This window comes from Carcharodon carcharias, chromosome 22 (genome assembly GCF_017639515.1).
Source record: "Carcharodon carcharias isolate sCarCar2 chromosome 22, sCarCar2.pri, whole genome shotgun sequence".
NCBI classification, from domain to species: domain Eukaryota; kingdom Metazoa; phylum Chordata; class Chondrichthyes; order Lamniformes; family Lamnidae; genus Carcharodon; species Carcharodon carcharias.
In genome coordinates, this window is record NC_054488.1 from 34,925,810 (window position 1) to 34,937,950 (window position 12,141).

At 40.3% G+C, this 12,141-nt stretch overlaps 1 protein-coding gene across 8 annotated transcripts in view; it reads left to right on the forward strand.

Annotated features, from left to right (window-relative positions):
• The first annotated feature begins 66 nt into the window (after window positions 1-66).
• LOC121293617 (trinucleotide repeat-containing gene 6C protein-like) overlaps window positions 67-12,141 on the forward strand; it is a 229,758-nt gene continuing 217,683 nt past the window's right edge. For 3 of the 8 annotated variants that reach the window (XM_041216740.1, XM_041216741.1, XM_041216742.1), the window contains exons 1-2: window positions 70-343; window positions 618-665. In XM_041216740.1, coding sequence (XP_041072674.1) covers window positions 339-343; window positions 618-665 — 53 coding nt within the window. In that variant the 5' untranslated portion in view covers window positions 70-338. Of the gene's footprint in view, window positions 344-617; window positions 666-12,141 lie in introns of all 8 variants that reach the window. The other 5 variants (XM_041216744.1, XM_041216747.1, XM_041216738.1 and 2 more) reach the window with 5 other exon arrangements.

Below are 12,141 nucleotides of genomic sequence, written 5' to 3' on the forward strand. Positions count from 1 at the left end.
GGCCCCGAAGTGATTGGTCAGAGCGGTTGCCGCGGCAACACGGAGAGGCGGTACAGTTGGGCGCGAGCGGGGGGGAGAGAGAGTGATGTTTAGTTGTGATCACATGTCAGCCAGACAAGGTCAGAGGTCATTTCCTCAGCGCGATTAGCCTTCTCTTGTCAGTTAGAACAAAATGGCTGCTGCAGCACCGTTACCGACAATTTACTGACGGCGAGATCAAGAGAAAGTAGCTCAACTTTTCCTTCCCCTCCCCCTTCCCAATAGCACCATCAGCCCACTCTGACGTTGTTTTGTCTCCGCTGTTGGATATTTTCCCCTTCTATTTGCACTTTAAATTGATGAGGTTTGTAATTGTTGGCGGTGCGGTTGCTAGGGGTGTCTGTGTGTATGTGCTGCGCTGTCTAGGGGCTGCTGCTGCTGATTTGGAGGGAGGCGGGCGACACTGCTGCTTCCTTTCCCCCTGTGTTTGTGTACAACTCGCCGCTGCTTCCCGTCGCCTGAGCGATCCTGACCCCAGTTGTCAGCCGCTCTGCATGTTTCCAGAGTCTGCCAAATTTATGGGTCTTTTAAAAAAAAGCTTTTCTTTCCCCCCCACCCCCTCACCCCGACCTTTTCAGAGAGCCCGAGTTTAAAGCTGCCAAAGAGCCTCAGGAAGAAAATAAAAGGTAAGCCAGATGATTTGCGTTTTGCCTTTTATTTTAATGTCAGGAGTGGCGCACGTTCTGTCTTCCAAGGCGAGTTTGGATGTTTAGAGATGGATTGAATTGCAGATTTTTTTGAGGAACTGTCAGCACAACGATCAGTATATCGGCGAGGAATGGCAAAAGCTCTGTGCACTGGTTTTCAGCCGGCCGGTGGAAGGGAGAGTTCAGAGCAGCGAACGTTAGAGCGTAATCTTCCTTCATAACGGTGGACCCCGAGGATCGTTCAGTCCGTTGCAGTAGAGTTTGAAATCGACTGATGGAAAAAGCGCCTTTCGGTCCCTGTGCAATTTAGATGCAATGACAGCAGCACCGCAATGAGATGTGGTAGCTTGTTTGTAAATTGACAAGCCACTGCAACGTGAAATTGAAGTCTAGGGCATTTCTGCAGCACTTGTTTTACATTGGAAATTCATTTCATTTCTTTTTCTTCCGTACAGAATGCAATTTACTGAAATGTCTGTGCATTCGTACTGGCTCACAAGTAATTGTATTTCTGTTCTTTTGCCTGGTGTTGAGCTTTGGTGTTGACTGGCTTCTGTTGTAGTGCCAAAGCACTGGCATTTTTGGACTACTGCCCACGTTTCCCCTCTCTGCACGAAGCTCCATACTGTACTTTATCATCCTGATGGCTTCGGATGTGGAATGTACTTTGACAACATCTGCGGTGTGGTGGGCTTGTTTCAGTTTTGAATGTTTTTTCCTCAGATTATAATAGAATAAACGATTTAAAATGTATGCAGTGCATTTCAATCCTTTTTCAGGGTCGAAAGATTTTTGTGTCTGAAACCTTTGGTTATTTTCTTTATAATATTTGGCACATACAGCTGTGAATCAAAAAAAACACAGGTTAATATATACGTGCGTAGGACTTGTTTATGTTGCGTAGAATCATAGTTTTACAGCACGGAAGAGGCCTTCGGCCCATCGTGTCCGCGCCGGTCATCAAACCTCTATTTGCTCTAATCCATTTTTCCAGCATTTGGCCCGTAGCCATGTATGCTATGGCGTTTCAAGTGTTCAGCTAAATACTTATTAAATGTTGTGAGGGCTCCCACCTCTACCACTTTTCAGACACTGAGTTCCAGATACCCAGATGCAGCAGTTCAAGAAGGCAGCTCACCACCACCTTCTCAAGGGCAACTAGGGATGGGCAATAAATGCTGACCCAGCCAGCGAAGCCCACATCCCGTGAATGAGTTTAAAAAAAACTTTAGAATGTTTTGCATGTATGTACTAGTGTGTATATATAATAGGTTTTTTAAACGCTATCTTTCTACGAATCTTTGCAGCAACTCACATTAGACAGCAACATACAAGTGGCACCAATCATTTTTAGAAACATCATAGATATTGCCCTATATGTGGGAAGTGTTCAGGAAGTTAATGCATTCCAGAGACCTCATTTAGCATTGATATTGTGTAACCCTTTTTTTGGAAAAAATAAACTTCTACTACCAATATTATTTCTAAAATATAGTAAATGTAAGAATTGTAATAAATGTTAGGATTTCCAGAATCAAAATCACTTTCTTGCAATAATTTAATAAATAAGAGCTTTAAGGAAGTTATTGGCTGTCTCTTGCACAGAAATTTAATCGGTGTTTAGTATAAAACTACTCAGAAAAAGCAGAGCAAACATGTCATGCTTCTTATGAAATCTAAAGTTATTTCTAGAAATTGTTCGCACGTACTTGGATATACTGTGAAATGCTTTCTGTTCAAGAATTTTGTGTGGAAAGAAATTATGTGAAATGTTTCCCAAGTGGATCAGTGAGCTGTTCAGCTATACGGATTAGGAACGTTCCAAGTTCAATACCCATGTGTGTACTGAGTTAGTTGATCTCTCGGGTTGGTTTACTGAAATATGCCTCAACACCCTTGGGTTATGTGGAAAGGAAATTTGGCCAGGACTCCCAATTATTATCGCCATCTGCAGGTATAGTTTTGGTGATTGAACTTGGTTGTAAGACCTGACTGATCAAAATTGCTTTCCAACACTCGCTGTCAAGGCTCAAATATGACCAAGCAATTGGATGAGATGCAGGGCAGTAAATGGTAGCTATGCAGCTGTAATCCAACAAGGAGTCCCTATCTAAAGAGATGAAGGAAGCGAAAAATAAAATTATGCTGATCAAAAAGCAGATGCTGGAAATCTGAAATAAAAACAATGCTGAAAATACTCAGCAGGTCAGGCAGCATCTGTAGAGAGAGAGTTAACATTTCAGGTCAATGACCTTTCTTCAAGTTCTGAAAAAAGATAATCAGTGTTAACTCTTTCTTTCTCCACAGATGCTGCCTGACCTGTGTATTTCCATCATTTTCTAATTTTATTTTATATAAAATTATACTTAGCTGGTTCATACTTGTTGGCATCACATTAAAAACCAAGCTCGTGCTGGGGAAGGTGACTAAAAATAATATAGCTGTCTCTCCCTTCAGTGTGTTTGAATTTATTTTTAAAAGTAAATCACCTACGAAGAATAATTCCCTTTTTATAGTGACACCTTGGGTCTTTGCTGAATCCTTTTCTTTGAAAAGAGATATTTTGCAATTGAGGATCTTTATGCAGCACGTACGGATTTTAGAGATTCTGTCATGTAACAAACTTTGCATTTTGTTGATTAGCTGAGAGCATAACAAAATATTGTTACTGGCATTTTAAGAATCTGCCCCATTTCTGTCCGCAGTGATGAGTAAATGGGAATTTAGTGTTTGGTATTTCCCCCTCTGTGTTCCATTGACTGGCTTAAATTTTAATCCTAGAACATAAGAAATAGGAGCATGTGTAGGCCATTTGGCCCTTCAAGCCTGCTCTGACATTCATGAAGATTATGGCTAATCTGGTCTTGGCCTCAACTCCACTTTCCCGCCTGTTCCTCATAACCCTTGACTCCCCATAGTTCAAAAATATGTCTGAGTCTTGAATATATTAAATGACTCTGCTTGCACAGCTCTGCGGAGTAGAGAATTCCAAAGATTAATGACCCTCTGTGTGAGAGAGAAAATTCCTCTTCATCTCTATCTTAAATAGGCAATCCCTCATTCTGAAACTATGTCCCCTAGCTCTAGATCCCCCTACAAAGGGAAACGGTCTCTTAGCATCCACCCTGTCAAACCCCCTCAGAATCTTTTTATGTTTCACTAAGATCACCTCTCATTCTCCTAAACCCCAATGAGAATAGGCCCAACCTGCACAATCTTTCCTCATAAGACAACCCTTCATCCAAGGAATCAACCTAGTGAACCTTCGCTGAACTGTATCCAATGCAAGAATGCCATTGATCAAAAATGTATTGATGCCGGTTCCTAAGGTAATGCCCTAATCTGACTTGAATAAAGTTAATTATAAAATTTAATGGAAGTAAATTATCTATTATAGATACCAATTCTAGACAGGAATACATGGATTAACTTGAAAATCAAATATTGTTTAATACAGTGTAATGAAAATACTAAGGGTTAAAATATTACATTTAAATATAATCTCCAGAAGCAAAATATCTTGAATCCTCTTCATATCAAAAAATCTGTAGGTCTCAATAATATAACTAATTGAAGGTATATAATTAAAAGAATGCAGGACTGTTATGCGAGATATTCTGAAGCTAATGCAGAGCAATCCAATGCTATGCAAAGTTGGCTGAGAAAGTAATGTACAGTTTGAATCAAAATTGAAAACATATAAAATGTCATTGTACCTATAGAAATTCAGAGCAGTATAAGCAAGCAGTTTTAATAAAGGCAGTCTGGCCTCCATCAATGCGTTTGTGAATTCATTGGGCTATTACAGAACATGAATGGTAGGTGAAATGGATACTTTGAGTTGGTAATCATCTGTGCTTATGAACTAGTATCATCAGAAAACCATTGCAGGTGTGATATCTTCTGTTCAAAGTTTTTGAGGACTTCCCACCATGAAAGTCTTGGCATTGTTTGGGAGGAGTGGAGGAGGAGAGCTATGTCATAATTTATTAAATAGAGATATGCAGAAAAGATTATAGTACGAATTATTATTCTGAATTCAGAGAGGAGTTTATGCCGGTGTGAGATGTAGACAGCGTGTTATTGGGAATTCAGTTCAGGTGGGAATTTGGTGCGTGGGGCAAAGAGGTGGTACTTTTTCTACTTTTTTCAGCCTCCAGCAGTAGGTGAGTCTTCTTCCTTTTGTCTCCAGGCTAGGTGAGTGCAACTTTCTATTACTCTGTGTAAATTATTAACTGACTGACTAATTAAATAAGTAAGTTTGGACAGAAATGGCAGGGCTGGTGGTGTGCCGTGACTGCAACTTTTGGTAATCTGTGGAATATACTGCACTCCTGGACAACAATATCTGCGGTAAGTGTCTGCAGCTTAGACAACTTTGGCTTGGAGTTGCTGAACTGGAGTCTGAGTTGTGGAAATTGCGGGGCATCAGGACGGGAGAGTGTTACCTGGACACTTTGTTCTAGGAGGCATTCACAGCCCTTAGGTTAGGCAGAACCTTCGAGTTGGTCAATGATCAGGGACAGGAGGGTTTGACTGCGAGTCAGGTAGGTATGGGAAATCAATATTTAGTATAGGAGAGACCTCAGCTCTTGCATTCTGTGTGGATGAAGAGAAGGACTGCGTACACAGACTGATTGGACTGATCATGGTGAAGGGGGAGCAGCGAAGAGGAATGTGGTTATGATAGGAGACGGTGTAGTGAAGGGGATAGATACTGTTCTCTGCAGCCATGACAGCGAGCTCCAAAAGTTTTGTTGCTTGCCTGGTGCCAGGGTTAAGGACATCTCAGAGCTGGAGAGGAACTTGGAGAGGGAAGATCCAGTTGTCATGGTCCAAGTGGGAACCAACGACGTAGCAAAGCATTGTTCCTGGTTCTACCTAAGAATTTGGGGAGTTGGGGTCCAAATTAAAAAACAGAACATCAAAGATAATCTCAGGATTCTTACCTGAGCCACATGCCAATTTGCATAGGCTCACGAGATTAGAAAATTAAATGTATGGCTCACGAGATTAGAAAATTAAATGTATGGCTCAGAGTGGTGTGCGAAGAAGGGGTTTCAATTCATGGGACACTAGCATCAGTACTCAGGGCAGATTGAGCTATTTTGTTGGGATAGACTCCGCTTGACCCTCACTAATCGTATAACTGGGGCTGTGGGCAGGGCTTTAAACGACTAACGGGGTACTGGGGGTGGTAGAGGGTTTGGGCGAAGCAAGGTTTAGAAATCCAAAGAGAAGGTTTGTGGTATCAGAACAGCATTGCAATGGAAATAAAGACAAGCAGAATGAGACTGGAAGGGACAAAGTTTAACAGAAATTGTACATCAGCAAATAAGGTCGTTGTGGGGAATAGAAGTTTAAAAAAAAAAGAAATTAAAGGTTTACCTGAATGCACCGAAGCATCTATAATAAGATAGATGAACTAGTAGCACAAATAGAGGAAAATTATTTAGGTCTAATCAGCATTGCAGACACACAAATACAAGGTGATCAAGATTGGGAAATAAATATTCCAGGTATGCAATATTTTGGAAAGACAGAGTAGCATAGGACGTTGGGTAGTCCTGATAGTAAACGATGACATAAGGACATTAGTGAGAAGGTATCTGGCCTCAGAAAATCATGAAGTTGAATCAGTATGGGTGGAAATTAGCAATAGCATGATTCAGAAAACACTGGTGGGAGTGCACAAGGTGGACATCAAAAGGATGTTTCCTCTTGTGGGTGATTCCAGAACTAGGGGGCATTGTTTTAAAATTAGGGGTCACCCTTTTAGGACAGACATGGAGAAATTTTTTTCTGAGGGTTGTGTGACTTTGGATCTCTGCCTCAGAAGGTGGTAGAGGCGGGATCATTAAATATTTTTAAGGCCGAGGTAGGTAGATTATTGTTAGGCAAGGGAATCAAAGGTTATTGAGGTTAAATGGGAATGTGGAAATCGAAACACAAGATTAGCCATGATCTTAATGAAGGGCAGAGGAGGCTCATGGGGCCGAATGGTCTACTCCTGTTCCTATTTCTTGTGTTCTTCTGTTTAGTCCCTTAAGTTTCTCCCAATACTTTTTCTCTGCTGATATTAATTTCCCTACTCTTTCGGCCCCCAGGTTACTGTCTATTTCTGATATGAAGCTTGTACCTTCTACTATGAAGACAGACAAAATATTGTTCAATGCCTCTGCCATTTCCTCATTTCCCATGAAATTTCTCCTGTCTCTGCTTCCAAGTGACCAACGTTTACCTTACATACTCTCTTCCATTTTTTTTTAACTTATAGAAGCTCTTACAATCTGTTTATATTCCTGGCTCGTTTGCTCTCATTCTATTTTTCCCTTTATCTACCTCTGGGATCTGATGTCCTATATCTTCAGTTCTAAAAGCAATAGCTGCAGAGATAGTGGATGTGCTAGTTATGATTTTCCAAAATTCCTTAGGTTCAGAAATGGTCCCGTTAGATTGGAAGTTGGCAAATGTTACACTGCTGCTTTTCAAGGAAAGAGGGAGAGATAAAGCAGTAAACTACAGGCCAGTTAGCCTAACATCAGTAGTTGGGAAAATGCTGGAACCTATTCTTAAGGAAGTCTTAACAATGCGCTTAGAAAAGCGGCGAATGATTGGAACAAGTCAACATGGTTTTACTAAAAGGAAATTCTGTTTGACAAATGTATTACTTTTGAGTTCTTTGAGGAAATAACTAGTACATAAAGGGGAACCGGAAGATGTAGTGTACCTGCATTTCCAAAAGGCAGTTGGTAAGGTGCAAGACAAAATGTAATAGACAAAATAACGGCTCATGGAACTGAGGGTAATATATTAACTTGGGTAGAGGATTGGCCAATGGATAGAAAGAAGTGTGGGCATAAATGGGGCTTTTTCAAGTGAGCAGACAGTGAATAGTGAAGTGTTACAAGGATCAGTGCTGGGGCCTCAGCTATTTACAATCTTTCTTAATGACTTAGATGAAGAGACAGAGAGAAATGTATCAAAGTTTACTGAAGATACCAAGCCAGGTGGGAAGGTAAGCTGTGGGGAGGACACAGGGAGGCTGGAAAGAGATATAGATAGGTTAGGTGAGTGGGCAACAAGATGACAGATGTATATCATGTAGGGTAGTGTGAAGTTGTTCACTTTGGTCATTTTTATTCATTTATGGGATATGAACGTCACTGGCTTGGCCAGCATTTATTGCCATATCCCTAATTGCCCTGGTTCAGAGGACGTTTAAGAGTCAGCCACATTGCTGTGGGTCTGGAGTCATATGTAGGCCAGTCCGGGTAAGGATGGCAGATTTCCTTCCCTAAAGGATGTTAGTGAACCAGATGGGTTTTTAAGACAATCAGCAGTGATTTTGTGGTCATCAATGGACTTTAAGTTACAGATTTTTATTGAATTCATAAGAATAGAAAAGCAGAATATTTTAAAAAGGTATGAAACTTGTAAGTGTTGATGCACAAGCACACCAAAGTCTCTTTGAACAAGGAACACAAAGTTAGCATGTAACTCTTCCGAGTACAAACACGTTTCCATCTGTTTCAGATGAAGTTACATTGTTTCATAGTTTGCCATTGTGAGATTTGAACTCTTGATCTTGGGGTTACAAACCCAGTACCATAACCACTTGGCTATTTAGGCCAAGCTCCAAAGTTAGCATGTTGGTGCAGCAAGCAATTAGGAAGGCAGATGGCTTGTTGACCTATATCGCAAGGGGATTGGATTACAAGCATATATATATATATATATATATGTTACAATTGTACCGGGTTTTGGTGAAACTACATTTGGAATACTGTGGGCAGTTTTGGTCTCTACATTTAAGAAATGACACACTTGCATTGGAGGTGGTCCAGCGAAGGTTCACTAAATTGGTTCCTGGGATGAGGGAGTTGTTCTGATGAGAGGCTAAATAAATTCTCTGGAGTTTAAAAGAATGAGAGGCGATCTCCTTGAAACCTACAAAATTCTGAACGGGCTTGATAGGGTAGCCACTGATTGTTTCTGTTGGTCATTGAGTCTAAAACAAGGCGGCATAGTTTCAGAATAAGGGGCCGATCGGTTAGGACGTGAGATGAGGAGAAATTACTCATTCAAAGGGTTGTGACTCTGGAATTTTCTACCCCAGAAGGTTGTGGATACTCTATTGTTTAATACATTTAAGGCTGGGATAGATAGATTTTTGATGTCTCAGGGGTTTGAAGGATATGGGGAGCAGACGGGAAAATGGAGTTGAAGCTCAAGATCAGCCATGGTCCTATTGAATGGTGGAGCAAGCTCGACAGGCCATATGGTCTATTCTTCCTTTTTTTTCGGGTTCTTGTTCCATAATTTATATTCTGTTTCATTGGTTTTCTTTATTGGGGGCCCGCTATGCAAATGCAGACACCTTTGGGATCCTTGTCTGAACACTTTTAAGCAGTGATATGCTGTCTATAATGAAACAGTACTGTTGTTAAAGAAAATTATTTTTGTTTAATTTGCAGTAGATTATAAGTCAACAAACAGAAAAGCATATAGAACAACAAATTCTCTAGACATTGTTCTGGTGATATCATGTCTCTGGCCCCAGATCAATGCAAGGTTGCCATTGCAAACCTTTGGGTGACCTGAGCCTGAAAATGTAAAGTGGCATGAAGGAGAAGTGCCATTTGATGTTGTAGCTGCTCTGGACTTATTTGTAATATCAACACCCAGTTACTGTATTGTTATTGTAACACAAGCTGAGACTATTGCCAATTAAGCTCTGTCCAAAAATAAGTAGTTTGCTTTTTGTGTGGCCGTCATCATCCTGCAGCATTTTAAGTGCAACAAAGGACTATCATTTTATTTTCTAAAAAAGAGAGGATGTGAATTATTTCTTGCAGCCCTGTTTTACTTAAATTGGGTTCAGTGTGTTCAGAATGCTAATTTTTATGTTAAGAATAATACTGGGCAATACAATTTATAGTTACTTGGTAGTACAGAGCTTGAATATTGCTGACAAAAGAGAGATGCTATTGAAGCTTTTCATCTTGCACCCATCAGGACAGACGCAAGAATACCAAATTTCATAGGGGACGATCATACTGCATGTGAAAGAGTACTGATTGGTTGACGAGTGGGCTCCAGCTGAGGTGTTGCCATGGGGAATGCATCAGGCAACAATTGTCCCCGAAGCTTTTGTTTAATTGGAAGATGTGCAATGCCTGGATATATTTTTGTTTGGAGAGAACAGGGTCCTGCATATGAATATACGTAGCTTCTAGCACATGTATGTGAGCCACATTGTGAGCCAGACTGGTTATCTTGAATAGGTCTACTCCTCCTGATTTGTATGTTTGTATCAGAAGTAGCTTGATGCTTGATAAGCAAGGGGGCAATGGGGTGATTGGTTATCAGGGGTAGATAGAAATGTGAAGTTGAGGTTACAATTAGATCGACCATGATGTTATTGAATGCGGAGCAGGCTCGAGTGGCCTACTCCTGCTGCTACTTTGTATGTTGAGCCAAAGAGATGTCAAACCAAAAAGACATTCTGTCTACCACACCAATGAATAATGTGGTATATGAATTTCAGTGCTGGTGTGATGCCAGGTATGAGTACTATGCAACAGGCAGAGTACTGACCGTACTCAACCAGCCCGTGCTTGCAAAACTCACCAGAAGTATCCAACATTAATTGTAATTCCACCGTTGGACAGCACTTACCGAACAATCCTGAATGTGTGAAGAATTACACTAACAGCAAAGATAGTTCCACTGCAGATTATATGTTTATCTTCTAGATCTTGTTATCTTTTTATTTAGAAATTACACAGTGGGATGCCAGCTTTTACTCTTAGGAAGCCTTACACGCAGTAACCCATGAGTTACCATGTTTATCTCTCTTGCATGTAATTAATTTGATATTTTACTTTTCTCACTTTTTTCATTAATCAACTATTTACAGTGTGAAATCTTTCCATATAGAGGAAGGTTTACAGCTATAATTAGTTTTCACTACAGATGATTGCACAAATCTTAGGGCGTTGACATAACAAAATTCTTTACAACTCAGTATAAAATTAGATTCTCCAGAGTTTCTCATTTTTGTTACGTATAACACTTGTTAATTTGTTCAGTGGATATACTGCAAATAGTCGGTTGGTAGTACAGAACTTCAGTATTACTGAAAAAAGACGTTTTATCAAAGCTTTTTGCCTTGCATTCATCAGGAAATTGCAAGAATACCAATGCCCCCTGGCATTGGTATTCGTGCGATTGTCCTGATGAGTGCAAGACGAAAAGCTTCAAAATTTTTTTTTTCAGCAATACTCAGATGCTGCAGCTAAGCAAAAACAATAAATTTGCAATATGAATCTTTTAACCAGGCTATTTCAAAGGGATGTAAGAGATTTCCTGACTTTTTGAAGAACAAAAAGTTCTCCTGGTCTCTTGGCTAGCCTTCATCCCCGAGCCAATAGCACCAAAATAGGCAAACTAGTTACCTCATAAGTGTTCATCGGACTTTGAACTGCAGACATTATTGTTTTTATACGCAGAAAAGTAATTGGTTGACTTTGAAGCATTTTGGGACATCTTGAGGACATGCAAGATCATAAGAAATAGGTGCAGGAATATGCCATTCGGCCCCTTGAGCCTGCTGTGCCATTCAGTAAGATCATCGCTTTCCTGCTTGCTACCCATTACCCTTGTTGACCAAAAATCTGCTTTGATTATACAAAGTGACCCAGCCTCCACTGCTGTCCAGGGAAGAGAATTTGAAAGTCTAACAACCATTCATTGTGCAAATTACATTTAATGTAAGGGATTTATAAAAGGGGAATAAGTCCATTCTCTTCCCACTTCTCCAGTACTTGCTGTCCTTTGATTTTATGTGCTCCTTGCATTTATGTAGTGATTACCAATGATGCAAAATGTCTGTGATTCAATTAGGCATTAGACTAGAACCAAGTCAATGGAGAGATGACCAAAAGTGCAGTTCAGGAGGCAGGTTTTATGGAGAATTTTGAGGTTGCAGTGATAAAAGAATTTAGGAAGAGAGATTTGATGTCTAACAGTAAGATGGCTGAAGGCTCTGCTCCTGATGTTAGGATTGAGAGATTTCTGAGTCCACCCGGGTTGTATGAGAGGGACAAGTCCACTTGAATATCTGCAGTGTGAGCTCTAGTTTAAGTCTGAGTCGCAACAGTCCTTGCTTTAATTATGTATGAACAAAAATGGAAGCAGTTGACCTATTTTTCAATTTGCAGCTGTTTATGTTGACCTGAAGATGCGGGTAGGGCTATTGAGGTTACGTTTGCCCATTTCTGTTCACCGTGAGAATATGCTGCAAGGCTGCCTTTTTGTCCTTGCAATGATGCTACTCCCAAGACCATGTTTGATAGGAAATTTTAGTAATTTGACTTGGCACCAGTATGCTTTGTAGTAATATTTTAATTTAAATATATATGGGCTCCAGTTTGACCATTTCTCTGCATAT